Source organism: Euleptes europaea, chromosome 5 (genome assembly GCF_029931775.1).
Source record: "Euleptes europaea isolate rEulEur1 chromosome 5, rEulEur1.hap1, whole genome shotgun sequence".
Taxonomy (NCBI): domain Eukaryota; kingdom Metazoa; phylum Chordata; class Lepidosauria; order Squamata; family Sphaerodactylidae; genus Euleptes; species Euleptes europaea.
The window spans coordinates 101,716,832-101,743,837 of record NC_079316.1 but is presented as its reverse complement, the minus strand read 5'-3'; the positions used below and the strand labels follow the sequence as shown (position 1 = coordinate 101,743,837).

At 44.7% G+C, this 27,006-nt stretch overlaps 1 protein-coding gene across 1 annotated transcript in view; it reads right to left on the bottom strand.

The window, feature by feature from the left end:
* Nucleotides 1-27,006, bottom strand: part of LDB3 (LIM domain binding 3) — a 140,780-nt gene that overhangs the window by 93,767 nt on the left and 20,007 nt on the right. The window contains exon 2 of the mRNA XM_056850284.1: nt 26,547-26,676. Coding sequence (XP_056706262.1) covers nt 26,547-26,639 — 93 coding nt within the window. The 5' untranslated portion in view covers nt 26,640-26,676. The remainder of the gene's footprint in view (nt 1-26,546; nt 26,677-27,006) is intronic.

Genomic DNA, 27,006 nt, shown 5'->3' with positions numbered 1-27,006 from the left:
ACATACAAGGTACATTTTAATCTCGCTGTTGGGTATTTCTTGGGTAACAACCAAAAGCATGAAATAAATCTCCAACTGAAAATATACCCAGTCCATTTAATGTCAACACATACTAGTTGTGCCCTGCACATGTTTGCAAGGTCTGTTGTCTCTCTAAACAGAAGTGTCTTTATTCTGTCTCAAATTCCTTCCCTACACCACTGTAATAATAAATTAATGGGTTTTCTGAAAGTATTTTGTTGCAATTAATATGAGAAAGTATATTTAGGCTTCCTGGACTTCTCATCTTCAGGGAGGATCACTTTACCCCTTGTAGGTCTCAGTCAAAAATAAAAATTTGACAGATTGCAAGGGAATGGCAGCCCTATTATGGAATTACAACTGATCTCCAGGCAACAGAGATCAGTTCCTCTGGAGAAAATGGCTGCTATGGAGGGTGGCCTGTATGTGGTTATACCCTGTTGAGGCCCCTCTCCTCCCTAACTACTGCCCTCCTCAGACTCCATCCTTAAATATCCAGGAATTTCCCAACCCAGAGTTGGCGACCCCTAGTCCACGTTTTCCTTGGTGGTTGCACCTAGCAAAACCATGCAAAACCATGCAAAGGTGGGCGAAGAACGGTGTCAGTCTGGAAAAGCAGATGCAAAGCGGGCAACGCTTCCTCCGGAATTAAATAGCGCTTTCACCAACTTAGTTAAGACTAATCTGCAGCCGGCGGGCACCTTTGAACCTAATGGAACTCTTCACATTTATTTAATGGCTTGAATTGATTTTGTTATACAAGTGGCGAAATGCAAGGGCTGAAGAAGCCGTGACTTCGTGAAAGCGCTATTTAATTCCGGAAGAAGCGTTTCCCGCTTTGCATCTCCTTTTCCAGACTGACACCGTTCTTCGCCCACCGTTGCATGGTTTTTGCTAGCCTACGAATATTTCTTCAAGCAGCAGGTTATTCATTTTCAAGAGGAGGACTTACCTACAGTGATACTGACCTGGAAGGATTTACCTGTTTGATATGGAATTAATGCAGTTGTATAGCAGTGTTCTATAAGTTCTCCTGCTGCCTGTCTTATGTTTTGTCAGTGTTGCGCGTGAGCATGTTTGTATCTGTGTCATTTTGTATATTTAGATAGTTAGGCTGTTAATAATATTTCACATTGTTTGGTGTAGGACCTTGACCTCACATTTTGCATAAGGTGTTTAGAAATATTTACTTGTATAAACTCTTAAGAACTTTTTTCACTTGGAGCTCCAGTGCTGTTTTTTCTTCTTCTTACCACTACCTGGAGGTTGGCAACCCTACACAAGAGGTATTTTTAAGTTAAACATGAAGCCCCAAACCTGTGCTTTGCATGCCCTCAAAGGCATACCGGCCATGATTTGATAGCCCCCACCAGGTATATTTAGGCTGTTCTGTATCAAGAAGTTCTGTACTCTTATCTCATTTACCGTGATCCAAAGTTCCTGCCCAACAACCCGTGCAAGAAGTAACGTTTTGATTCATGCAGGTTTCATTCTGATTGCCGTATTTTAAAACTGCGCACACTAGATCAAAGTCCCGTTTTTGTTCTTCTTCAGTATTCAGACCTAATTTTTCAAGAGTCCAGTCCCTTGCTATATTTATCATAATTAACTGACAGGAGAGCTCTTGAGCTATACTTAGGGGGCCCTTCTGCCAGTACTTTTGCTTTGGAAAATTAAATGAAATGATAAGCACACTGAAGCATTTTAGATTAAGCTGTTGGAAAGAATCTGCAAGGCGGTCAAAAAGGTTTCAAAAGCAGAGTAGTTCTAACATTAGCAGTCTGCATTTTTTTTTAACATATTGGATAACACAGGAATACTGAACATGGAATGAGGCAGCAAGATGATACCTACCTGCTTTGTCCCTGTTCCACTGTGCACATTAAATGTAATGCACATGCATGTTTATGCATTTGGAGTCCCCAGAATTTAAGCCTGACAACTCATAATCCTTACCCTGAAAAATTATGTTATTGGGTCTATGTGGATTCTAAACTTGTAGAACACAACCCGAAAATTAAGGAAGGAAGAATTGATGCTCTGATCTACCCAGGGGCGGATCTATCTGACTAGTACATTTTAATCCTACCCTTCCTCTGAGGAGCTCAGAGCAAAGATCCTTCCTTCTTTGATTTTCTTAATCCTCACAACCACTTTGTCAGGTAGGTTAGGCTGAGAGAGAGCGAGAGAGAGAGAGAGAGAGCGAGAGAGAGCGAGAGAGAGAGAGAGAGAGAGAGAGAGAGAGAGAGAGAGAGAGAGGCCGTCAGCCAGTGGGTGGCTTGGTAACACGGAGATTTGAACCTGGTTCTCCCTGATGCTATTACAGCATTGCAATAAAGTGACCTGCATAAGGAAACAGCCATTTCAAGACCTCATGGACTCCAGGTATGATGTTCCCCTGCCCACCAAAGGGCGCTACACTACCTTTTATCACAAGGAACGCTGCCCCCAGGGTGATGGTGGTGGAAAATACTGCAGACGGATTATGGTGACCCCTTATGGGGTTTTTAAGGCAAGAGACGAACAGAGGTGGTTTGCCATCGCCTGCCTCTGTGTAGCAACCCTGGACTTCCTTGGTGGTCTCCCATACAAGTACTAGCCAGGGCTAACCCTGCTTAGCAGCCAAGATGTGATGAGATCAGGCTAGCCTGGGCCATCCAGGTCAGAGCAGAGCAATAGGATTTCTCATTAAAAATCAGAATGGTTGAGCAGTGGGATCAACTGGGGACTTTAAATATAATTGCAGCTATCTTTTTATGACAAGCAACTTTGCCCCCAGAGTACAGGTGTGAAATGAAATCTGGCACAAGAGTGTCCTGTCTCCTTCTTCAGGTTCGGACACAACGTCCAAAAGGAATGGTGGGTGAGGAACGTTCACATTACTGCTGGTTGATTTGCACCTGTTGAAGGGATAAAGAAAGCAGCCCTCTTCCCATTTTGGTTTCATACACTGTCAGCCCCTTGAGATGCAGGGGAATGGATATTACATCTCCTCAGCCTGTCAGAGCGGAGGCATGCCTCAGTTTATTAAGGAAGCAACAATCACTATTGCTCATTCATGGTATTGCTCATTCACTATTGCTCATTCACGGTTCTCTTCCAACAATGTGACACTCTTCACTGTTGGTGGGCTTTGTCAGATGTGGATAATGCCATTTTGAGGTTGCTGCCCGGCTAGGGTTGCCACCTTTTTTCCTGCTCTTGTGCCTTTGGCAACAACTTGACACACAGAAATTCAGTTTCTCCCAGGATGAAGGTAAGTGCCAAGGTACCCCCCAACTGTCCCAGTTTACAAAGGGCAGTCCCTCGTCACTAGTGCCTGTTCCAGGTAAATCGTTTTTCCTATTTTGCCTTCTGGAGATATTTTTGATGCCTTTTTAAAATGCTGCACAAGTTGCTAGAGCTCACTGTTTCAGCCCTCTCCTAGGGTCTCTAAGGAAAGGGACAGGCGGATACATCTCCACTCTGGCATCCATGCATGAAGACACAGAAACCCAAAATGCCAGCACACTGTGTAGTGATGATGGAATTTATAATTTAGAGACATCCCCATATAACACACAGGCCATTTATGCATAGCTGTCTCCTCGCGGTCACCCCACCAACTATTTCAGGGCTTTGTTTGGATTATGCTTGCATTTTCTGACTGTCAGAGGTCGCCTCGCTCTCCCCGTGCGTTTCCACGCATTTTGCCCACGTTTTCTGGATGGTGGCTGAACACAAATCCAGAAAACGTGGGGAAAACATCTGGAAATGCACGGGGAGAGCAAGGCGACCTCTGACGGTTGGAAAATGCAAGAATAATCAAAGCAAAGCAGGAGGAAATCAGGAGAAGGCTCAGGAGCTGTATTCACTGATGTTTATCATCAATCGCCCCCATTATTGATCTTTCTAACTTAGGGATGCCTAGCTATCTCCCAAGGAGGTCTAGGATAGCCTGGGACACAGTTTTAAAACCACAGCCATAAACTGTTCTTACAAAACCCTCTGGAACTGGCAGTCCTTTTTTTAGCGGCATGCGGGCACGGAGCAATTGCTGTCTATCCTTCAAAGAGCTATACAGGCTGTTCAAAATGCATTAGAAGCCTTGAGCTGCTCTGAAAAAGAAAAGGGCTTTGGCCAGTACTTAGGTCAGTGATATAGGCTTTCTCAGGAGGTGGTGGGTTCTCCTTCTTTGGAGGTTTTTAAGCAGAGGCTAGATGGCCATCAGCCAACAATGCTGATTCTGTGAACTTAGACAGATCATGAGAGGGTGAGCAGAAAGAGTTGCATCAGTGTTTGGCTCTCATGGCCCTTTCTTATATGCCCAGGGTAATGCCAGTCACCACTCTGGGGTCAGGAAGCAATTTTCCTCCAGGCCAGATTGGCCAGGGATCCTGTAGAGTTATCCCCCCCCCATCTTCTGGGCATGAAGTAGGGGCCACTGGGGGTGTGTGGGGGAGGTATTTTTGAATTTCCTGGTCCCTTCCAACTCTATGATTCTAGGTCAGCAATGATGGCCAACCAGTTGCAATGAAGACATGAAACCAAAATAGTCCCAACAATCAGCACTCGTCCTCTCACTTCTTATGTTTGAAGGACGTCACTCCATGAAAGGCAGAGTTATTTTCAAATCTGTCAGATACCCCTGGCCACACATCAGTGCTTGTGGAATGTCACCGGACGAGGTACAGGAATCAGACAAGATGTATTTGTTCTCGGAACTGGGACAACACCAGTCATCCATGAAGATATTGCTAACACCAGCGATAATAAGTACGTAAGTGCCCTCACGTTGCAACTGACTTATGGTGACCTCAGCAAGGGCTTTCAAGGCCAGTGAGAAGCAGATGTGGTTTGCTGCTGCCTTCCTCTGCAGAGCATTCCTTGGTGGTCTCCTATCCAAATACTGTCTCTGCTTAGCTTCCAAGATCTGACAAGATTGGGCTACACCTTCCTTCCGCCAATGATAATAGGCATGGTCAAATCAGAAGAAAATATGCTCCCAGCCTGATCAATGGGAGACTGCCTGGGAGACTCATTCAAGCCATTCTGAGGCACCCAAAGCAAGAGGAGAGTGCCTGCTAATAACATTTAGTACAGTGGTTTTTAGAAATGTCTCATTTCCCATTTCAGAAAGAAAAATGCTTCTTAATGCCCTCTTTGAGGACTGGGTGAACCAGTGAGAATGTCCGGCTAGGATTTGAGACTGGGGTCCAAATCCCTGCATAACCATCTTGGCCACATGACCCTCCCTCAATGGAGCCTGTACTTGAGATATCTCACAGGGTTGTTAGGACACAAGGAGGAGTAGGAAACCACATACAATCCCCTGAGCTCCTTGGAAGAAGGTCGAGATAAAAACTCTAACGGATAGAATAGAGCAAAGACTCCAGTCTTGTTGAGCCTGCAGGCAGTATTGGAATTTGGAGAATGGGCCATGGGTGCCATCACAAAATGGCTTCCATAGGCAGTGCTGGATTTAGCTGAAGCGAGGCCCTAGGCTATTCCACTTGTGAGGCCCCTCCCAATCCCCCACCCTCATGGCTAGAGGAGGATGGAAGAAGAGTGTTTTAAACAAAATTCGGTGAAGCCGAGGATGATGGCGGGTGTTTAAAATTCCACAATTCACAATTCCTCCTCCAAAGGACATAAGATGTTATTGTTAAATATCGCCGTGATTGGGGGGAAGCATAAATGTTAAAATTAACACTGTGAAATTTTTTTGCAATAACTGGACTTTGTAAAGATTTTGTGGAATAAGCAGGTATTTTTAGAAAAATTAAATTGTAATTTTACTTGATTTAAATTTTTTACTTTATTTAAAAATTGTTATATTTTTTAAAAACACATATTCTTTTAAAATGCACATTAAGAAATAAAGAGACTACAATAATCAAATACACTAAGACTAAAAAAGTTTTTTTCTAGCCTTTCTCATAGCAAAATCTTTCAAAAGTTCATCAAAAATTGTTTGTCTAAGTTTGTCGCTTGCAATGCACAGAACACTTAGTGCGGATAACCTCTCTTGAGACATTGTGGCCCTTAATTCATTTTTAATCATTTTGAGGCTTGAAAAAGACCTCTCTCCCGAGCAGTTAGTGACCATTAAGCTATCAAATAGCCGCAAGTTCATCAGTAAGTTTCAGGTCAACATCTTCTGGGTATGCTTCCATCAAAAGTTCAACACCTTTCTGAATTTTAGAGACTACAGTGCGTTATGACAGCATGTGTAAGAAAGGCCTATGAGAGTGTCAAAAATATTATACACCTTGGTTGGAGGCCCCCTAGATTTTGAGGCCGTAGGCTTCAGCCTGCCAAGCCTATAGGTAAATCTGGCACTGTCCATAAGGAATGAGAACAGTCACAAAGTGCTGGGAGGTTACATTGCATCCTCTTATGCAGTTTCCATGTGGGGGCTCCTTGCAGACACAAAGGTGATGCTTCCTAGGTCCTTGTGAAGCACATCATGCTCCGGTAAGGTTGAAGAAAACTAGGACAGGCTCTGAATTTTGGGGAAGAAGCAAGAAGGTGCTACCTATGGTACCACACTGGGGACCACTAGGGTACTTTTTTGGGTGTGCTGTCAAGTCACAGCTGACTTATGATGACCCCACAGGGCAGGGGTGTCAAATATAAGGCCCATGGGCTGGGCCTGGCCCCTTGAGAACTCTTATCCGACCAAGTGACATGTCATATCTAGACCTCATAACAATTGAGTTTGACGCCCCTGCTGTAGAGTTTTCAATGCAAGAGACATTTGGAGGTCGTTGCCCATCCAAAGACTCACCAGGGCCGACCCTGCTTAGCTTCTGAGGTCTGATGAGATCAGGCTAGCCTGAGGCTATCCAGGTCAGGTACGTAGCTCAACATATTTGACTTAAGCATATACCTTAAGATTTTTGACATGTTCCTCTAGAAATGTAAAATATAAATTGAACAAACAGATCATTGTCCATTCAGTGAAAAAAAAAACCCTAGTTTGTTGCTGCGCAATGTGAAATAAAACAGCCGTAACGTTAAAGTGCGCACTTTCACATGGCCCAAGTTTGTCCAAAGTGTTTGACACACTTTAGGAAAAGAGGATGCTTAAGAGCAGTAGGACACGTTAACCAGACACATTCATGAGAAGGGTCTATTAACAGCAATTAGCAGTGACTTCTAAATAGGACCTCCATGGTCAGAGGCAGAATACCCGCAAGCTGCAATTTATGTGACAATGGAATACAGTTGTCGTATTTATATCCTGCTTGTTATCTTTTAGATGGGTAGACTACTAGTGATTCAGTAAGACTTGAGACGCAGAGAAGGGAGAGATAGGAAATTCTGGCAGCAATGCTCCGGCACACCATCTGCAGAGCCAGTGTAGTTTAATGGTTTGACTAGCATTTGGGACAGCCGGGTTCAAATTCCCACCCTCCCATGGAAGCTTGCTGGGTGACCTTCTCTCAGACTAACTTACTGCACAGGGTTGTTGTGAGGATAAAAACGAGCGGGGAGGATGACATTGTAAGTCACTTTGGGTCTCCACTGGGGAGAAAAGTGGGTTATCAGTATCAAAATGTATAAATATCAAGGGTCCATTCCTGCCTCCTGGTTAGCCTTCAGCTCATTCATGTGCTCCACAGTGCCAAAGGAAGGTGTGCTATTTTTTTTAATGTATCTTCTCTGCAATGCTGTAAGACATTTCTTACAGCCCAATTTGTGCTAGCCAAAAATGAATTCACCTGAAAAAAAAATTTCTCATCTGCAGTCCAAACAACTTTGCTTTAACTTCTCAGCTGAGCTTCTAATTGTGGGTTCTTAAAGTCATTAAGCAGCCTCCTTTCACTAACTTGGAAGCTTTCTTTTAACAATTCAGGTAGTTATTTTCACGCTTGGTAGCTCTTCATGAGCAGAGAGTTGCAGATAATAAGAAGCAGCACAAGGCTAGATGCAGATATTGGCTGAATTATATGGGAAGAAACCAATTTATTGGCTAGTGAGTTGAAGGAATCTCTAATTTGATCCTGCCTAACCGGGGAGGTGGGGGGTGAGAAGGAACTCTTCAGATCTTGAGATCTCTTGGGAAGAGCTTTAAAGGCTGGTGACTTGCAGCTAGGAGCCCAGCGGTGAGGGTAGGACCAAAGGTTTCATATGGAGCATTCCTGATTAATCCATACTCCAAAATTAAGATGATGCATAGTCCACATTCTTTCCTCTGGTTGCACCCATGGATTCCATATCCTGTAGCACAGGGGTGGGGAACGTCAGGCCCGGGGGCTGTTTAAGGCCCCCGAAATCATTTGGTCTGGCCCTTCGTGGGTCCTGGCAGATCTCTAGCTCAGAAGGATCTAAGACTGATGATCTCCACCCTCCTGGGGACAGGAATAGCCTCTATTCAAGGCAGATGTCAGTTTGTTTTGCTGAGAAAAGCAACCTTCCCCCCCCCCCTTGCAGAAGAGTCATTAGCTATGGAGCTGCTAGGACCGCCCAAGAAACTGTTAACTCTTTCCCACCCGGGCCATGGAGAAATGTATTGGTTGGCTAATTTTTAAGTTGATAGTTTTGTATGGCCTGTGAATGATGTTATAAATATCCAAATGGCCCTTGGAGGGAAAAAGGTTCCCCGCCCCTGCTGTAGCATATTTGGTTTCAGAAGTTGTGTTTATTGAGTATTCGTGCCAATTCTGGACCTACTAATTTCTCTGAAAATCTGCAAATTCTAAACATCCAAACACAATAAAGGATCCGTGCAATCAATACATGCCTCAAGCCAGCATTAGGATAAGGACAACGTAGTATCTTATGAGCAAGAGGGGATATATCACAATTCTACAAATGAACTTCCCAACTGCCTACTTCAAACATACGAAGCTGCCTTGTATGAGACAAGAACAATTCATCCATTTGGTCCAGTTATTGCCCACTTTGAATAACCTCTCCAAGGTCTTTCCCAGCTTTATTACTTGAGATCTTTTTTTTTAGTGATAGATGCCAGGGATTGGGCCCAAGAATGTTAGCATGCAAAGAATGTATTCTATCACTGCTGCCACTATACTGGCGTATAACTGGCAGTGATTCACAGCCACCAGACTTTGCCAGACAGATCTTCCGCCTAGGCCCTGTTGTTAGCTGAGGCTGGCACCGGAGTGCGCCAGTCTCTCTGTCAGTGCTGACAGGGCCATAAAGGATCACAGAGAATGGGGCTGGGAGCGCCAGACCTCTGCTGTGTCTTCCCACTGGGGCAGCCATATAAACTATATCGAGTTCATACAGCTGCCCTTAGCATTTAGGACCGGATTTTTATGACAGTAAAATGAAACGTCAGTGGTTATAAAAGGAGCCAGGGATTGAAAGGGGGGGAAGGGGAGGAGTCTGACATACAATCAGCAATACTTGCAATCTGCAAGAATATTGTGACATTACTTAATGAAAGTTTCTGGCTGTCGATGGAGCATGGAAGTTATGAGACGCCAAAGAGGTCATTCGCGACTGCTTTATTTTGATCACTGGAAAACTAGATTTGATTTAATCTAATGTCCTGGAAGCAGCAAAGGCATCTCTGGAAGAGGAGTAACATACTCTGAGTCGGTACCAAAAAAGGTTATGGTTGCGATCCCTCTTTGGAGGAGGGCATTCTTTACGGAATGATGCAAGGGCAAAGAAAAAGGGGGTAGGATGGGGATTTTGATTTTTGGATACTTTTAGGACAAGTCCCACAGTCGTGAAATCATGTAAATCGTTGCCTGGACTGGTCGTGCCTCTATCCTAAGGTTCACGTGGTTTATACACAGCTTTATACCAAGGATTGTGTGTGAGTGTGTGCGTGTGTGTGGCATCAAGTCAAACCTGACTTATGGCAACACTGTAGGGACTTTGGGAGGTGGTTTGCCATTGCCCTGCCTCCACGTGGGCTGAGAGAGTTCTGAGAGAACTGTGACTGGCCCAAGGTCACCCTGCAGGCTTCATGTGGAGGAGTGGTCCTCCAGAGTAGAGTCTGCCACTCTTAACCACTGCACCAAGCTGGTTCTTTTATACCAAGAAGTTACTGTGGTATATTGAAGGAGGCTGTGAGCTGGGAAGTCCTTGCCAAGTGACCCCAGCTGGCATTGAGCCACGGACCAAAGCCGATGCCAGATCTTTATCCCATAACATGAGCCCTTTAGAAGTACAAAGCGAGTACCTTCCAAGAACTGCACACATACAGTAGGGTTGCCAACCTCCAGGTACTAGCTGGAGATCTCCCGCTATTGCAACTGATCTCCAAGCGACAGAGATCAGTTCCCTGGAGGAAATGGGCGCTTTGGCAATTGGACTCTATGGCATTGAATTCCCTCCCCTCCCCAAACCCCACCCTCCTCAGTCTCCGCCCGCCAAACCTCCCGCTGGTGGCGAAGAGGGACCTGGCAACCCTAACATACAATGATTTTTAAAAATCACATCTGGAAATCAGCCTCAGAAAACAAATTGTTACCTTCAGCCAAAACAAATGTCAAATGGATCTACTCCACCCAAAGCATCCTTAATAGAACAACTCCAGCAGTTTACGATCCTATCAAATCATGAGATAGTGCAGTAAACTCCAAGAAAGGCAGCAGATGACTCACCGGGCTCCACTTCGGCCCCTTTCCCTGTGATACCACCCCACCCCACCCCCCATGGCAAGAATTAGGAAACCTGAGCGAAACCCACTGGGTCCCTGTGATGCAAGCCATACATAATTGGAGGAAGAAATTGATCCTTCTTGTGGAAGAGGCCTTATTTTGGGTCAGGTAAAAAACGGTTAGTGTGGCCATAATACTAGAACACGGGGTCATCTGCTGAAGCTGGAGGGTGAGAGATTCAAAACAGATAAAAGGAAGTATTTTTTCACACAACGCGTAGTTAAATTGTGGAACTCCCTGCCCCAGGATGTGGTGATGGCTGCCAGCTTGGAGGGCTTTAAGAGGGGAGTGGACATGTTCATGGAAGAGAGGGCTATCCACGGCTACCAGTCAAAATTGATACTAGTGATGAGGCATATCTGTTCTCTCTAGTATCAGAGGAGCATGCCTATTATTTTGGGTGCGGTGGAACACGGGTAGGATAAATGCTGCTGCAGTTGTCTTGTTTGTGGCTTCCTAGAGGCACCTGGTTGGCCACTGTGTGAGCAGATTGCTGGACTTGATGGGCCTGGGTCTGATCCAGCAGGACCTTTCTTATGTTCTTATGGCCCAGCGCTGTCCCCTCTGATAAGCAGCTGAGTGGCAAAGTGTTCAGACCAGGACTTTCTGTGGGCAAAGCATGATGCCTAGCTGAGCAATCGTCTTGTCACAGTAGCAATGATCTCATCCCCAGTATGAAGAGACACCTGTAGCTATGTCATCCTTTGCTTGCAGTTTTAGGCCTGGGAAAGTTTTTAGCTGATGTAATCTGGGAAAGTTGGGGAAAAATTCTGAATGGTTATTTTGATGAGATAGCTTATGGTCTTCTATCTAGCTATTTCAGAAATGTATTCATCATGTGATAAAGTGAACAGATGTGTTTATGCTGATTTGCTTATTATAATAGCCAACCAGGTACTTAGAAATAGCCTCACGATTGTGATAAGTGACTTAAGAGATTGATCAGATAGAAAAGTTTTCTCTATAACTATGCATGAGTCTGAGGACCAAATCAGATTTCCTTGGATTGAAGCTCAACTGTTAGAGATTGAAGGACCCTTGCTTGGTAAGGTATTAGGATCTTTTTGGCTTATTTGACATTCCTTAAGAGCAATGAATAAGAGACTGAATTCTGATTTATTCTAACGGACAACTAGTTTTAGTATGCATTAAAATAATGTTAGGAGAATTGATTGTACTTGCCTGCTTAATTACATTCTGTGTGAGCTCAATAATTTTAGTTCTCTATTTTATACTGTCTTGTTTAATAAAACAAATCTTTCCCTTTTTCAATAAAAATTAGAAAGATTCACACAGGTGTCAATTCATTTGCTGGTTACCCGAACAGAGAAACAAAGGACCTACGGTCTGAGAAATAATATTGTATTATCAAAAGAACTGGAAGAGGTGACAGCCTTTCCTAATTTGATAAAACGGGGAGAATTGTGGCACTGTGGATAGCAGCCAAGAGCAAAGCCTTGAGTTATTTTCAGTTCATATTTCTCTGAAGTTACGGGCAGAATCCTGACTGTTACAGTCTCTCCCTGTTTCAGATGCATGAGATGTTGGGGAATTCAGGATATCTGTTTCCTCCTTTGGGATCTGCAGTGTAGCTGCCAGCCAGAACCACCAGTGGCGATCACTGGGGTACAGAGAGGGAAAAGAAGCGTCTCTGCGGGCCAATGCAATTCCTTTTCCTCCCTTGCATTATAATTCTAATGCTGGACCAGATTTTCCAAATGAGATATATTTGCAGCTTCCTAACACCTCCTGCAGTGACCCTGACTGCCATTTTTTGCCATATTAGAGGAATGGTTTTTTTAAAAAAGCGCAAAAAAACTACTCCCTCACTGCTGTGGTTCACAAATTATGAGCTGGGATCCAGAAGCGGGTTGCAACTTTTTCGCAAGACGGTCACGAGGCCAGGAGGAAGGACATGAAGCAGGGGGTTCGATGGCAATATTTGGAATTGCCTCTGCAGATGATGTGCGACATGGCCATGCAATAAGCTTATAATGCTACGCATTTATAAACATTAAACATGAAAAGTAAAATATATAATCTTGTCCAGTGTTAACTGATGTCAGATTCTTACATTTTATGCTAGGGAGGGAGGAAGGTTGGAGTAGTAGTAGTAGCAGCAGCAGCAGTAGTCGTTGTTGTAGTAGTAGAAGAAGACGAGTTGGTTTTTATATGCCGACTTTCTCTACCACTTAAGGAAGAATCAAGCAGGCTTACAATCACCTTCTTATGCTGAAATAAAAGTTTATATATAGGAGAAAACTTATGCTGGAATATGACTATGGGATTATCACTTTGAGATAGAAGTACATCTGTTTATAAAGCAGAAAAAGTCCTCATATTACTCTTGCAACCCTTACTTCTCGCACATACTCCTAACTCTGAAAAATATTAACTGATTATGCACATCCTCATGATTTATATAAAGCACAGTATACAGGTAGAAAAAGAAGAAGAGTTGGTTTTTATATGCTGACTTTCTCTACCACTTAAGGAAGAATCAGACTGGCTTGCAATCACCTTCCCCTTCCTTCCCCACAACAGACATCCTGTGAGGTAGGTGGGGCTGAGAGAGTGTGGCTAGCCCAAGGTCACCCAGCTTGCTTCATGTGTAGGAGTGGGGAAACCAACCCGGTTCACCAAATTAGCGTCCGCCGCTCATGTGGAGGAGTGGGGAATCAAACCCGGTTCTCCAGATTAGAGTCCACCACTCCAAACCACTGCCCTTAACCACGACACCATGCTGGCTCTCAGTTTACAGATGTAGCATGGAGTTGCTTGCAAGCTGAGCTCCAAAAGTAAAACTGAGAAGCGAGTCTTGCTTCAGAATGTAGGAGAACCTCTGCTTTACATTATGTAACAGCTGATGTATCAGATTGCAGGCTTGTCAAGCATTACTTCCAAATCTAAACTGGATCCTTGGCTTTTTAAATTCCCTCCATGAGAGCAAATCACTGAGTAGAATTCCCGCTTTGAGAATTTGAAACTTTCCGTTTGTTAATGGAGAGGTAACATCCATTTATTTCTATGCATTTTCCATTCATTTAAATATTTCTCTTTTTAAAAAACACGATTTTTTTCTAGCACAAACAACCATAAAAGCGTATAAACATTTAAACATAAACTCAATATAACAATATATATGAACCTCGCCATTCAAAATTGCAATTCTGTTGTCAGCCTCATTGGATTACATTGCTCTTTGTTTATCACATATTCTTCCATATCTGTTAGCACATTTATTACTCACTTACTGCCTTACAGAGCATTCCTAAGAGGAATGCCTGTGCCGGGCTTAGGAGGCAACCCAGCGGCGTTGCCTCCTAAGGAGGTTTCGGCACTACCCAGCGCAAAAAAACCATGCAACCCTCATAGGGTTGCACGGGAAACAACTCATAGGGTTGCACAGGAGATGCGCCAGCAAAAAGCTGGCGTATCTCAACAACCAAAAAAGGGGGCATTCCTGAGCCGAAACGGCTCAAGAGGCCAACTAACATCGGCTCCGCCCCCCGGCCGGTGCTGGAACGCCCTGGGAATGCTTCCCGGGGCGCCGTTATGCCCTGGGAACGCCTCCCAGGGCATCGGAACGCCTCCTGGCTCGCCGCCGCAGCCTGTGCCGGTGGCTGAAGGCCGGCGGGAGGCTGTGGCGGCGTCCAGGCCTGCACGCCAGTGCTGGGGCCACTCACGCCGGCGTGCGCCTGGGTGGCAGCAATGTAGGCCCCTGCGCCGGCAGAGGCCTTCAGCAGCCTCCTAAGGGCTTTTGATGTGGCCGCCGACGCAGCTCAAGAATGGGCAGTAAAGCTCTCTCATAGTTTGATTCAGTTCTGTTCCAAATTTCTGGCTATATAGTTGAAAAAAACTTTCAATTTTCCCCGAAATTCTGAGATAGGCCTATTATGTATAAAAGATGTCAGATTCGCCATAGTTGTGTATTCTATTAATTTATTAAACCATTCATCTAAATCTGGGCATTTCTCTGCTTTCCATTTTGCTGCATAAAGCACTCTTGCCACCGCCACCATATATTTAAATAGTTCATTATGCGTTTGTGAAATATTGCTTGGTGCAATATTTAATAACATACTTTTCAAGTACATCACAAACTTAATTTTTAAAACTGTCTGCATTTTCTCATGTATCATTATCCAATATTTCCTTGCTTTCTTGCATGTTCACCACATATGATAAAATGTTGCATCTGTATTATCACATTTCCAACATTTCCCATTATAGTCGTTGTTGGCTTTTGCAATATGGACGGGATCAGGGCAGAAGAACATGGGACTGATACCCAAACCAATGGCATTGTCAGGACCAGACTTTGGAGGTAGAAATCAGGGGGCCCACCACACAGAGAGGGGGTCCCAAAAGCAGGCTGGAGACACCATCTGAAAGAAAGGGGCATTATGTTCAGGGTCTAAAATTAACTAACTGTGCCAACCAAACTAGAAACCCCATGACAAGTTCTTTCCTCCATAACACCTTGTTCAATTTACCCAGGGTTCTGACACTAATTCTCAAAACTAAAAAATAAGCCCCCATGCAGAGTTTTGAGAATTAGGATGGGGAAAATGTGCATCTAGAGTGGCAAATCCAAAGCAAAACCTCCCATGCATGAATGGCTTATAACTTGCCATTTCTTGGTTCTTCTACATCAGGGCAGAGCCATAGCACAGTAGTAGAGCATCCACTTTGTGTGCAGACAATCCCAGGTTTGGTCCCCGGCATTTCCAGTTAAAAAAGATCAAGTAGTCGGAGAGGAGAAAGACTTCCACCTCACTCTGAAGAACTGCTGCCAGTCAAAGTAGACCATACTAACCTTGACAGACCAAGGGTCTGACTCGGTATAAGGTGGTTTCTTGCCTTCATCATTGGCTGCTGCCGACGAGGGTGGGGAAATGTATGTTGTAATGGTGCCCATGGTAGGGGATACACTGAACCAGATATTTGCAGGGACAAAATTTGACATGGGGCTACCGTTCTCAGTGACAGCCTTACATCATTCCATCCTTAGCTATCGTGCATGGCTCGATTTTCAGAGGAGCTCCTTGCGGCTCCCAGGCCAGTTTCCACAGAAGGTACATGCATACAAAACAATTAAATGTTAAGCCTCTGGATGCTGATGAGGTACCTATCCAGAAATCTGAAACACGTGTCATGATGCATCTCTCCAGAAAAACAAAACAAAATTTTTTGTGACATCCAATTTGCTCGCAAGTGCTTGTTCACCGTAAGGAATGAACAATCACTTTTAAAAAGTGGATGATTTAAAATCCCACGTGAAGCGCTGGTGAGGAAGCCAGAAGTCTGCAATTTTTTTTTTTAAAGCTACAACCAAATAATGGTATTGCTCTACTGAGAACCAGCTCAGACACTCAAATGAAAGAATTAGGAAATGCAGCCTAGGGGCTGGATTGGCACTCTACCTCTGAACCAGACATGCATTGGGGGATGATTTGGTACCGTAAGCAGCAGATGAACACATGAAGCTGCCTTAATCAGACCCTTGGTCCATCAAAGTCAGTACTGCCTACTCAGACCGGCAGCGGCTCTCCAGGGTCTCAGGCAGAGACAGGTCTTTCACAACCCCTACTTGCCTAGTCCCTTTAACTGGAGATGCCAGAGGTTGAACCTGTGACCTTCTGCATGCCAAGCAGATGCTCTACCACTGAGCCACAGCCACTCCCAGCAACTGGCTTTCCTGGAGCCACTCTGAGAAACCTTGTGAAAGATGGTGGGCCCATACCCCACCTCTTACTTCCCAAAACAGCCTGACTACCCGTTCTGTTGTCACAGCTCACCATTCCCTCCACACTCTTCTCTTTGTTTTTTTGGAAATGGAGCACTAAAATTTAGGGTTATCAATCTCAAGGTGGGGCCTGGAATTCTCCCAGAATATGGGTTCTTGTCTTTTCTCCTTTCAGGGGCTTCAAGCAACTTGGGTGAGAAGAGCATTTAAACCAGGGGTGGGGAACGTCAGGCCCAGGGGCTGTTTAAGGCCCGCGAAATCATTTGGTCTGGCCCTTCGTGGGACCTGGCAGATCTTTAGCTCAGAAGGATCTAAGACTGGTGATCCGCCCCCTCCCATGGACAGGAATAGCCTCTACTCAAGGCAGATGTGAGTTTGTTTTGCTGAGAAAAGCAACCTCCCCCCCCCTTGCAGAAGAGTCATTAGCTATGGAGCTGCTAGGACCGCCCAAGAAACTGTGTTAACCCTTTCCCACCCAGGCCATGGAGAAACGTATTCCCTCTGTACTACAAGAGGGCTGGAGGCAGAAGTGGCGACAATGGAGGGGTTAAAGGGGGCAGGGCCAGAATGCGCCACCCTGCCTGCTTGCCCATGCCGGGGGGGGGTGTTATCTGGGGCAGCTGCCTGCTTGGGGCTTGGACAGCTAATTTTTAAGTTGATAATTTTGTATGGCCCGCAAACGATATCCAAATGGCCCTTGGCGGAAAACAGGTTCCCCACCCCTGATTGAATCACATGAAGCTGCTTTATACAGAATCAGACCCTTGATCGATCAAAGTCAGTATTGTCTACTCAGACCGGCAGCGGCTCTCCAGGGTCTCGGGCAGGGGTCTTTCACATCATCTACTTGCCTAGTCCCTTTAACCGGAGATGCCGGGGATTGAACCTGGGACCTTCTGCATGCAAAGCAGATGCTCTACCACTGAGCTATGGCCCTTCCCCTTTTCCCAAGAGGGGAAATGGTGTGGTTTCTGCCATGATCCCTATCCCCCACCCCCAGGGTTACCAGGTCCCTCTTTGCCACTGGCGGGAGATTTTTGGAGCCTGAGGAGGGTGGGCTTTGGGGAGGGGAGGGACTTCAATGCCATAGAGTTCAATTGCCAAAGCGGCCATTTTTTTCCAGGTGATCTGATCTCTATCGGCTGGAGATCAGTTGAATTAGCAGGAGATCGCCTGCTACTACCTGGCAGTTGGCAACCCTACCCCCCCACCACCATTGCTTCTTTTTTGTACTAAAAGACTCTCTCGTCTAGAATTCCAATAACGGGAATCCCAGTGTTACATGTATTTTAACTAAAGTTGCCAACTCTAGCTTGTGAAATTACTGGAGATTTTGGGGGGGGGGTGTCTGAGGAAGGCAGAGTTTGGGTAGGGGAGGGAGCTCAGCAGGGATGCGATGACATAGACTCCACCCTCTGAAGGTGCCATTTTTTTCCAGGGGAACAGATCTCTGGAGATTAGTTATCATTCTGGTTGTGTTTTTGTCTCTCAGGGCTTAAATCACCAAGAAGGGGGCACATTTCCATTCGGAGAAATAGCATAGCCCCAATCCTTCTTCGGAGCTGTAGCTAGAGCTGCCAGCCTCCACCTGGGGGCTGGCAATTTCCTGGAATTACAACTGATCTTCAATAATAGAGATCCCTGGAAAAAATGGCTGCTTTAGAGAGTGGACTCTACGGCATTATACCCTGCAAAGGTCCCTCCCCTCCCCAAAATGCACCATCCTCGGGCTCCACCCCCAAAACATAGGAATTTCCCAATTGAGACCCTAGTCCACATTGATCTGAAACTCAGGGCTCTGTGAACAAGCAACTTCTTGTGCTGAGAACAGTAGCATTCGGGCACGTTACAAGACTATACCATCAATACTTTTGCTTCTTTCAGTTTTGAAAGAAAGAGCTTGGAGGCATGCTGCATGGGTCGGATTTGATGAGCCCACAGGGGCTGTAAAGAAAAGGGTCGTCACCGTGCTTGTGTCCACAGCGCTGGGCTAAAGACAGCAAAAATATTTTTTCCCACCTGCTCGCTGGAAGAAAATATTCAGTTCCAGAATTCCAGGCATAGGAAGCGGCAGGGTGACCTTAAAATCTTATGCGCCTGAGAGCCACCGCCATTCGGCCCGCTTATTTTTAGATAAAGGACAAGGCGTTAAGCACAATGCTCCATTTCATTGGAACACAAAGATGTGCCTTCACCTGTCGCCCTTCTGATTGACTGGGACTCCTGCGCTGCATGTTTGCAAAGACTCAACGGCAATCGGATCACCTGGACCTCCCAGAAGGGAATAACTGACGTTACGTCCAACTGCGCTAATTAAAAAACATCTGTTATTTAAATGTTCAATTAACGTTAGGCAGCTGGTAAGTGGCCTGACCAGGCTAGCCAAATCTCATCAAATCTCGGAAGCTAAGCGGGGTCAGCCATGGCCAGAATTTGGATAGGAAACCACCAAGGAATACCAGGGTCGTGACCCAGAGTCAGGCAATGGCAAACCACCATTGTTTGCCCCTTGCCTTGAAAACCCTACAGGGTCGCCATAACACAGCGGTGATCTGATGGCAAAAAAAAGTCGGTAAGTATTTAGCGATGATATACGTTATTGTTTGTATTATAATGTAACAAATACGATAACTACGAGAGCCAGCGTGGAGTAGTGGTTAAGAATGGTGGTTTGGAGCGGTGGACTCTGATCTGGAGAACCGGGTTCGATTCCCCACTCCTCCACATGAGCGGCGGACTCTCATCTGGTGAACTGGATTTATTTCCCCTCTCCTACACATGAAGCCAGCTGGGTGACCTTGGGCTAGTCACACTCTCTCAGCCCCACCTACCTCACAGGATGTCTGTTGTGGGGAAGGAAGGGGAAGGTGATTGCAAGCCAGTCTGATTCTTCCTTAAGTGGTAGAGAAAGTCAGCATATAAAAACCAACTCTTCTTCTTTTTCTACCTGTATACTGTGCTTTATATAAATCATGAGGGTGTGCATAATCAGTTAATATTTTTCAGAGTTAGGGGTATGTGCGAGAAGTAAGGGTTGCAAGAGTAATATGAGCACTTTTTCTGCTTTATAAACAGATGTACTTCTATCCCAAGGTGATAATCCCATAGTCATATTCCAGCATATGTTTTCTCCTATATATAAACTTTTATTTCAGCATAAGACCTAGTCCACAAAAGCTGATGCCGGAATAAAATGTTGGTGTTCTTTAAGGCACCACTGTTTATATCAGTCCTCAGGCATTGGTTGTATAGCTTTCTTTCAACATGGTAAAGCTTGAATGGAAGAGCCACCACTGAAGAGCACCTGCTGGGTGGAGCCTGTGATGTCACAACCCCACCTCCCGATCCCCAGAGTGGTTATGTAACTTTCTGGAGAAAAGTTGGCTTTGAAAATAAAATGCAAAAGATGGCAGTGTAAATTAATAAACAGATGTGAGGCATTTTAAAAAGTTAAAGAAAAGCAGGTAAACCATTTGAAGCATGAAAAGGAAGCCGTTCGAGGTGGAGGTGGAACCAGAATTTAATTTGCTGGTATGTACATCTGTCATGAAACTGCAAAGCTGGGAAAGCTCATATAGCACATTAAAATAATTGTCATTTCTCAGTTTATGTAATGCCAGTTCACTCTAACTCTACCATTTCTTCTTACATCTTTCTAATCTTTAAAAAAATGAGTCACAATTAAAGAAATTGTTGGGGATGCCCCATACATATCAAAGAACCGTCACAGAATAGACTTTGGAAGAAAAACAGAAACCAGATCTTCTGTTGTCACATTTTGACAGTGATAGGCAATCTTCTAGACACATTCACGTAGGAAACTCCACTTGATGGTTTCTCATCACTTGATAGCATTTAGCCAAATATATGAACCATCGCCACGGAAAGCCTAGACAGTGGATGATGGTAGTGCCATCTTTTATCTTAGACACGTGTTGGTCCTATGGTTGCCAGGTCCCTCTTCACCACCGGTGGGAGGTTTCTGGGGTGCAGACTGAGGAAGGTGGGGTTTTCTCCAGGTAAACTGATCTCTATCGGCTGGATAGAACTCCAGTAGAACTCCAGCTAGTACCTGGAAGTTGGCAACTTTAGTTGGTCCATTAAAACATGCTCATGACGCTACAGTCAACAAGTAATGAGTACGCAAACCAGCTCATACGGAGCTAAACTTAGTTCTAGGGTTGCTATCAGTCAGCATGGAGCCCTGGGCAAAGACCCCTCCAAGATCTACCTTAAAAGCCAGGGCGGTCTTAGTCAATGGACAACAGGGGCAGCTGCCCCAAGCCCTATGCGGTGAGGGGGCTCAACCACCCACAGCTCCACACCCCCAAAGGCTGGGGGGGGGGAGATGAAGAAGAAGAACATGATCTTTTGCTGCCCTGCCAGACAACAGGCTGGCAGTGGCATCTCCTGCCCACCTCACAAGGGATGCGGGTCACCCCTTGCTTGGACCTGGTGGGAGAGGTCAGTAGTGGGGTGGCAGTGTTTCTGGGTGCCCCATCCTCAGGCTTGCCAACCTCCAAAAACTAGCTGGAGATCTCCTGCTATTACAACTGATCTCCAGCCAACAGAGATCAGTTCACCTGGAGAAAATGGCCGCTTTGGCAATTGGACTCCATAGCATTGAAGTCCCTTCCCTTCCCAAACCACACCCTCCTCAGGCTCCACCCCAAAAACCTCCCACCGGTGGTGAAGAGGGACCTGGCAACTCTACTTACCTAACAACTCCACTTTTCTACAACATCAGGAAAGTTCTTCGATCAGTCCACATCAGGGTTGCCAAGCAACCCTACCCATCCTGGACTTTTGCCTATGTCCCCAGAAATACTAAAACTGCCACTGCAAACATAACACCCTATTTCAGCAGAGATGTTTACTAAATTCCATACAGATATTCTTGTATCTTCACTCAGTATTTCTCTAAGCGAAAATGTCTTAAATAGATACACAGAAAAAAAAATTGATTGAAAACCCTCAAAAACTGGTAGACAGATGATAGTCTTACTCTAATGATATTTTGTAAGATAGCAGTGAAAACTTCAGATAAGTGTTAGAGAGGTGAAGGAATACTAGCTAGACAAGTGCTAAATCATATTTTGAATTATGGAGTTCCACGCAGTCGACTGCTGGTCCTTTCAGGATATGCCCAAATAAGCATGATAAAAGAACATAAATCCTTGATAAATTTTATGACATTTCCAAGACTCTTGGGAAAGAAACAATTTTACCTAAAACAAAGTTGTGTAAGCGTGGGTTCTTCACATTCATGGATTAGATTACGATGTATAAATTGATGTGGGGAACAGAAGATTATTCTCAAATATTTTAAAAAACTGGTTGCCTGGTTTAGCATTAGTAAAACTGGTTTAGTATTAGAATTGTGTTAGACAGGAAGTTGCTGGGTGTTTGAAATTCTACATTAACATGTTGTGCGTTTGAAATTTTATGTTAACATTTTATAGATATCTTATTATGGAAACGTATGTAAGCCTACTTTATTATTTTCTAGTTAGTCTTGTATATCTAAATTATACTTACACAGTACAGACCTAAAGAGCTGCGCCCTTCTAAGCCCGTTGACTTAAATGGATGAAGAAGTGTGTGACCATTTAGGATTGATAATTGAACAATTTTCCTAATTGCATGGGTGCTCATGATTACCAGGGCCCATGGCATTCTGTGTAGGGTTGCCAACCTCCAGGTACTAGCTGGCGATCTCCTGCCATTAGAACTGATCTCCAGCCGATAGAGATCAGTTCACCTGGAGAAAATGGCCATTTTGGCAATTTGACTCTAAGGTATTGAAGTCCCTCCCTTCCCCACACCCTGCCCTCCTTAGGGTCCACCCCCAAAATCTCCCGCCAGTGGCGAAGAGGGACCTGGCAACCCTACTTCTGTGCCCCTGGTATCCCTGCTGATTTCTTACTTATAAGAACATAATAAAGGCCATGCTGGATCTCCTGCTATTACAACTGATCTCCAGCCAACAGAGACCAAGGTCCATCAAGTCCAGCAGTCTGTTCACACAGTGGCCAACCAGGTGCCTCTAGGAAGCCCACAAACAACTGCAGCAGCATTATCCTGCCTGTGTTCCAAAGCACCTAATATAATAGGCATTCTCCTCTGATCCTGGAGAGAATAGGTATGCATCATGACTGGTATCCATTTTGACTAGTAGCCATGGATAGCCCTCTCCTCTATGAACATGTCCAGTCCCCTCTTAAAGCCTTCCAAGTTGGCAGCCATCACCACACCCTGGGGCAGGGAGTTCCACAATTTAACTATGCGTTGTGTTAAGATAATATTATATTTAAAGATCTTTTTTTCTTCCTGAAAACTTGAAGTAGGTTATCATGTTCCTTTTGTATCATTCTCACACACTCCCTATGTGGCAAATTAGGTTGAAAAACTTCCCAAGGGATACCCAGTGGTTCCACTTCTGAACGCTTGGGCCTCATGTCTCTAAATGACATGCTCTGTTCATTGCTTCACACTGCCTGGGAGTAGGGTTGCCAGCCTCCGGGTAGTGGCTGGAGATCTCACGGGATTACAACTGATTTCCAGGTGAAAGAGATCTGTTCACCTGTAGAAAATGGCCACTTTGGAAGGTGCACTCTATGGCATTGTACCCCATTGAAGCCTCTCCCCTCCCCAAATCCCGCCCTTCTCAGGCTCCACCACCCAATATCTCCAAGTATTTCCCAACTCTGGGCTGGCAACTACGATGGGAGACATTTTAAAAAGAAACTTAAAAATCCCTCCAATGGCCAGAAATTAATGAATTTGAGCCTGTTTGTGAAGGTCTCTTTTCATTTTAATTGTAGCAGGTGTTTTTAAGGCACAGTGTCTTTATTTGCAATAAGAGGGTTATATAACAAACAGCCCACAAAACCTCTCTCCTGAAGAAAGGACGTATCCTTGTCCCTTTTATGACCCTTTTATAGGGAGGATAACATAAAAGTGGGATATTAAAAGTTATAGCTTTCTGATATCACCCAAATCCATTGGTTACTGCACAGTCAAAAGCAGTAGCTTAATTTTGCCAAGAAAAGAGTACATTTTCACGTACAGAAAAAAGAACACAGGAAACTCAGAAAAGCTCAGAAAACAAGTATGCAAAGATCAAAAAGCAGATACCATATTGAAAAGGTCATATATACATAGTGTTCCTATAAAACTGTTTACAAAAACCAGGTATTTTCAGTGAGTTGACAGAAACCCATCCGATTGCAATCACGAATAAGGGACTCGCCGTCTCTCATGAATAAATGCAGTTCTTGCTCTGTTGATGGGAAGCCAGTCTATCACCCATTTGAACATTTCAGACGTATCTCAAAATTAACTTGCCCTTTCTTCAACATCTGGGCCTTTATTTGCAGAACTAATCTTCAAAATGCTGAACCCATCAATGGGGATGGAAAGGGCTCATTACTGTAGTTATTAATGTACTAATCTTGAAGGCCCACTACCTGCAAACATTAGATGACTCCTGTGTCGTCCCTATGTCTATATACATGTGTTGACACCATATGTTAGTTAGAAATTACCAAAACTGGATCCCTGACCTATCAGTAACTGCAAAATTCTTCAATTCAGAGGCACTTGGAGAGCCACATGGATTTTTTAACATAGAACCCTGTGAGGTAGGTTACTGGCTCAAGGTCACCCAACAAGATTCCATGGCAGAGTGGGGATTTGAACCGGCCTCTCCCCAGATTGTACTCAAGCACTACTGAGCAATACCTTCCGCTTGCTGCAGTTCTAGTGCAGCATCTGATCTCATGGAACTAGGAGGAAAATCCATATTCTAAACTAGCATTTGGGCTTCTATCTGGCCTGGACAAGATGTTCCATACATGCAGATTCTTCCTTTGGAATGTGAAATTCTTGTAAATACTACCCCCAAAAAGTTGCTAGCAGGCCCAGTCAGTAGGGTTGCCAACTGCCAGGTAGTAGCAGGAGAACTCCTGCTAATTCAACTGATCTCCAGCCGATAGAGATCAGATCACCTGGAGAAAAGTGGCCGCTTTGGCAATTGAACTCTATGGCATTGAAGTCCCTCCCCTCCCCAAACCCCGCCCTCTTCAGGCTCCGCCTGCAAAATCTCCCGCCAGTTGCGAAGAGGGACCTGGCAATCCTACCAATCAGGAACCCAATCTCCTGCCTGCAGGTTTTTCCTACAAGATCTTCCTAACTGTTAAATGCCAAGAGGAAGTTCTTCATGCACACTCCTCCTTAAGTTTTAAGTGGCTGAAACATACGATAAGCATCTACATCTGATCATTCAGAATTAATACACCAGAAGAATGGGATGGGAAGGAGGATGTATAGGAGGGAAAGACACAACGAAGAGCTCTGGAGTTAAGACTACTTCAGACTTGTAAGATTTTCAGTATGGAAGACTGGACTCTCTCTTTAACGGACCTGTAGGTATGGATAATCTATGATCTCTCTTAGCCTCCTCCTCCATTGGTCCACTTCCTGACATTCAACTATAATCTGCTGGAACAAACAGCATGGACAACCAGTATCAGACTAGGATTGGGAAAACAAATATTCAAAACCCCACTCTGTCATGGAAGCTCACTGGGGAACCTTGGACAGGGTTGCCAGCTCTGGGTTGGGAAATACCTGGAGATTTGGGCGGGTGAAGCTTGAGGAGAGCAGGGTTTGGGGAGAGGAGGGACCTCAGCAGGGCATAATGCCGTAGAGTCCACATTCCAAAGTGGCCATTTTCTTCAGGTGAACTGATCTCTGTCACCTGGAGATCAGTAGTAATCCAGGAGATCTCCAGCCACCACCTGGAGATTAGCTGCACCTATGTCACAGGGCTATAGTTGTTAGGATAAAGTGAAGGAGTGGAGAACAATGTAGTAATCTGTTTTGAATCTATCAGAAAAGTGGTATATAAATATTTTAAATGTCTTCCCTAGCCACAGGGCTCCAAAAGCGACAAGATAGATGATCTGGCAACCCTAATATCTGGAATTTATGATATCACAGAATCAGATTATTTAGTCCTTAACACACACAGCAAATATATGTTTCATCTAGCATGATTCTTATCCGTTTGAAGCTACATTTGAGGCAGCATTCACCAGTCAACTTCAGAAAAGAAGTGTGCAAAAACACACCTGCCCCCAAGCATCTAGATGAGAAGCAAAATTTCCGGTACATCTTTGAATACAAGAACAAGTAGGACTGACAGATTTTTGCAATGCCTGAATCATTTCAGGAGGTTTCTATAATAGATGGCATGAGAAGAACAGCAGTTTTCTGGTTAGCCTTATAACAACTCTTCAGGGAAGTGGAAGACAGAGATGCCAGAGACTGAGCGGTCGATGCTAATTACGCTGGTTAATTAATTATTAAGCAATACATTACTTTAGCTGAAAACTCAGTTCCTGGGTCATGCAATGTATTCTTTCCCACACCGCAGAGGCCTTTGATTAATTGAATTAAAGATGAATCTAAAATTCATTTTTTAAAATGTCTTTGCTAAGAAAAAGAAAGCCAACATTGCTAGCTCCTACAGGCAAGGAACAGTTTCATTCTCTTTGGCACTGATAACTGGAGGCTCCCCCCATAGAAGAAGGAGAAAAGGCTTATCAGGCTGTAACATTGACACTATTGGTCAAGAGTGAGGAAGCAGAAATGATGGGCAACTCAGTGCTATTGTATTTTTCGGTCATCCTGTTTGTAGCGCCCACCCCATTCCAATTCAATCTGTGGCATCGTGGACTTTTGCAGACTGAGGGCGATGTCATCCAAAACCAAGCACTAGTATCACGGTTTCCCATTCACTTGTAGACAGAGAAATTTTGACGCGAGACAAGGAGACGGATCGGCTAAAACAGTACAACCTCAGCGTGTATTAACTTCCTTACCCAGATTTCCACGTTCTCCACTGATTTAAAAGATTTATACCCTACCCTTTCCACAGGTTTTCATTGAGTCACCAACACTTTTCCATCCGCATTTCTCACAGCTACGTGACAGCCTACACCTCCCCACAGCCCTCTTTCACTTCCCAGCATAATTTTAAAAATACAAATAAAATCTCTCTGCCGGCCCGGGTCTGTCCACCAGGCTAGCTGCTGCTTTCCCACCTCCGCAAAATTCAAGCAGGTTTTTGATCTGCCGTCACTTACCCTGGAGATGGTCAGGGGCATGTTGAAATCTTTCCCCCCTTGCAGCCGGAACCCCCATGGCCCAGGTCCGTTGAGCGTCACGCTGTAAGACATTTTATATCTCTTTTACGCCAGGAACCCCAAAAAGGCTCTGTGAAACAGAGGGGGGGGGAGAGGAAAGAGGTGGGTATTTCTGGTTTTTAAAAAACGCAGATTCTTTTTTGTTCTGTTTCAAAGTAAAGCATTAAAATAATGATCTTTGTTGTCTCTTGCCTGGTCAGTCCTGCTGGAGTGCCACCTAAGAATAGATAGGAGCTATAATGCAGATACTGATATCCCTGATGAGAGAGTCCATAAAAGGCTTGCAACCAAACACCAGCTATGCAAAACCTCCGTGACTCAGAGGTCTAATATAGCCCCCTGGGAGGATAACAGACCTTTCTAGGCTCCGAAGGTCCCCTGTTCGGACTCAGGGCTCCTT